The 3,509-nt window shown below is 33.0% G+C and overlaps 1 protein-coding gene across 1 annotated transcript; it reads left to right on the top strand.

Moving 5' to 3' along the window:
* The first annotated feature begins 1,823 nt into the window (after positions 1-1,823).
* LOC109217907 lies at positions 1,824-2,694 on the top strand. The gene has a single exon (XM_019382206.1). The coding sequence runs from the start codon at positions 1,937-1,939 to the stop codon at positions 2,300-2,302; it is 366 nt and encodes a 121-aa protein (XP_019237751.1). The 5' UTR covers positions 1,824-1,936; the 3' UTR covers positions 2,303-2,694.
* Positions 2,695-3,509: the final 815 nt, after the last annotated feature.

Below are 3,509 nucleotides of genomic sequence, written 5' to 3'. Positions count from 1 at the left end.
ATAAAGGTAAAAATATATTTTATTATTAAAAAAAATACCACATATACAGAAAAATCTAGGTGGCAGGTGAGTGCACCCACACTCTTTGCCACATCAACATCCAGGGGATAATCGCTCTCAAAAGGACAAGTTGAGGAGGGTAATTAAGACCACGAATAGTTTAAGGCTGTAACTAATAATCCGTGTCAAGTTTAGGGGGCGTGGTAAGGTATTTTGCCCAACTATTTATTCACAGCAGTTATTTTGGGGTGTAACAGGGAAATTTTACTACAGTCTATCTTGGGCTTCAATTCAGGACAGTGTGGTGACCATAATAAGAGTCTTTTTCACATATGGTTGGGGATTTAATGTTGGAAGAGGATGTAAATAGGTGTCCAGATTTATACATGCTTGTGATTAAGGAAAAGACAGAATATGATTGGTGTGCAAGATCACCTGGTGCCAGATTTATACATTCTTTTATTCTTTGGGCTCTAAAGAGGGGACCCCCCCCAACCCAACCCAAAAACCTCCCTCACACACAAGGAAATAAATTGTTCAAGAATGATATGGTAGTATTTGTTAAATAAAGATACATAGTGCGCAAATTTTGGAATGAATAATATATTTGTTAAATTTCATGTTAATTCCAGAGTATTACTAATAAATACATCCTAATATTTGCCGCAAATGATTGCAATTATTCAAATCATGTCAAAAAAGAGCGCACAAAAGGGATTGACAAGGTCAAGAAGCTGATGGTTTGAAACTTATTTGAGCACGCGAAGTGCAAGTAGCCAGAACACAATTGTAGAAGAAAGTGAGCATTTGGTCCAGTCTATGAATATAGGCACAATCCTATTACTATTTGACTTGGGGTTTAGGTTTTAGGTTTGGTTCGTTTTGGTTTTGATGGCTACGCTTTCGCCAAGAATCGGTATATGATAAAAGTTTACCGGCATTCGATATTTATATTAAATTATATTCATTTGCTGTAGTTATATTATACTTGGTTGAGATTATGAGATTATTAAAGACACATGTCATATATTTATTGGATTAATTTAAACACTAAATGTAATAAACTTTATACCATTGGTCTATTGGGAAAGGTAATTAACCATTCCTTCACGTCATTCACCTTCCCCACTAGCTCAAACACATCATTTTAGTTCTCGTTGACATTGAGATTCGTCCTCCTAATTCTATTCCGGAAGTGCTTTAGTTATCATTTGGTATTTTCTTTTAGTAAATTATTGTTAATTCAAGCGAGGTTTTGGTGGTATTAATTATTACAGTTACGTATTTGGTGGTAATAGAAATTTAAAACCTGTCCATGTTGCTGATGGTAGGTTAGTTACGAGAAGAAAAGTAAGTTAATATAATATTGTTCCTAATTTAAGGAACTCATTTTTATATTAAGTACTAATATTACTCATTTAAATTCGATTTTACATTTAGTCAATGGCCTATCAGAAAGGAATCAGTTAGAGTCGTGATGTCTTTATAATAATGTAAACTTGTAATTTCTAACTATTTAAATTGAATGTCGGCGTCATGGTTTACGAGTTAGCAGCCAAATAGTACTCACATATATAACTTATTGAAAGGCTACATCCAGCCCAGGAGAAATTAATTTGTAGTATACTTTCATGCCAAATAATTAACTTTGGCTCCAAACAGTATTTCTATAAACTTTTTCATATGTCAAACTGAATATTTTGGTTACCTAATCAAGTTCTCATAAACCATAACGGTCTCGCATAATTTTGGTGAACATAAAATAAGTACACGCCAAATTGTAGTTCAACTCAACTTGCCTAATAAACAACCAAAATATCAAAGTCTTCGAACCTAAAGCCCACACAAAACTCTCAAACTATTATTATCCATATAAATACTAATCTCTTCACCATCTTTTATACACATCTAATCATCTCCTCTCCTTCTCCTCACAATGGTTTCTGTATCAGTTAAAAACAGATCCAAAATAAAAACTACAATACTCATTGCATCTGATGTAGCTTCATGGTTGTGTGCTATTAGCCTTATGGCTCTTGTATTGATGAGTTCTGTTAAGGAAAACAACACTAGGAATTGGGAAAATTCTGTCGTCAGAGGAAAGCAGCTGGGCCTGTCTCATAATCGACCATGCGATGAAATATATGTAGTTGGAGAAGGAGAAACATTACATACAATCAGTGACAAGTGTGGTGATCCTTATATTGTTGAAAGGAATCCACATATTCATGATCCTGATGATGTTTTTCCTGGTCTTGTTATCAAGATTGTTCCTTCCAACCATAACAAGTCATTGAGATAACCTTTTTGATGGAAGAATATTTTGCCTTCCTCTTTTTTCTTCCTCAAAAATAAATGTGCTCTCTACATGTATAGGAATAAACTTGAGCATGAATTATTACTGAAATTAATACTGAAACATATATATATATATATATATATATATATATATATATATATATATATATATATATATATGTGTTTTCCCTATTTGATCTTCAAAATCTCATGGAAATGTTAAAATTCTGTTTCTCCATCCCATGATTAGCAACATCATATATATTATAATGGCTTCTATGCGCTCTCTCTCTTAATACATCATCATAAAACTAGTTTTATGGTGTGTCTCTCACAACTGACATCAGTTGTGTGAGACCTCTTTTTATCTCACAAATTTGTGGACCTATATCTTACACTTTTGTGGTTCACACTAGTCGTGTGAAACACAAAATAATTTTTTTTTATCAGTATGCTAAGCGTTAAGTGAAAATGAGGCTGTCTTTGTTACTCACTCAGCTCTTTTTTTACTTGTTCAGTATATATCTTGCATACTTCTTAAAAAATATTAATTAAGTATTTGTTTTACTAAATTATCCTTATTAATGGTAATTAATCTAAATTAATATTTGAAAATGGTAAGATAAGGGTAAAATTGGAAATGAATAACTAATTTTATGTTGATTTACAAAAATTGATAAGTAAAAACAAAGATCTTGTAAAGTTCTATGACATTTAGGCATAACTTAATAAAACCAAAAGTTAGCTTCTGAACGGAGAATTGACCAAGTCCATACGAAGATATCACCAACCCATTCCCCAACAGTGTTTTATGTGCGGGTTAGTTTATACCGAATACAAAGTGTCTTCCCTATATCACAGGACACGTACTTGCATAAAGATTGTTCTCTGTTTAGGCAGTCATGACAACATAAAGGGTGTGTTTGATACGAAGGAAAATATTTTTTAATTTTTTCATGTTTGGTTGGCTTAAATATTTTGGAAAATATTTTCCTTATTAACTCATTTTCCTTTAATTGGAGGAAAATGTTTTACTTATCAAGAGAAGGGAAAATAATTTTCAAAACTCCTTCTCAACATTCTCCACCCTCACCAACACACCCACCCCCCTCTCTCCAAAAAAGATTTTTTTTGTATTTCAGTTTTTCTGTTACCACCCACACTACTACCTCCCACCCCACCCCACCCCGCCCCCCTCCCGCCAAAAAAAA

The sequence above is a fragment of the Nicotiana attenuata genome, unplaced genomic scaffold (genome assembly GCF_001879085.1).
Source record: "Nicotiana attenuata strain UT unplaced genomic scaffold, NIATTr2, whole genome shotgun sequence".
Lineage (NCBI taxonomy): Eukaryota > Viridiplantae > Streptophyta > Magnoliopsida > Solanales > Solanaceae > Nicotiana > Nicotiana attenuata.
Note: the sequence above shows the minus strand (reverse complement) of the source record. Positions and strands in the feature narration are given on the sequence as shown.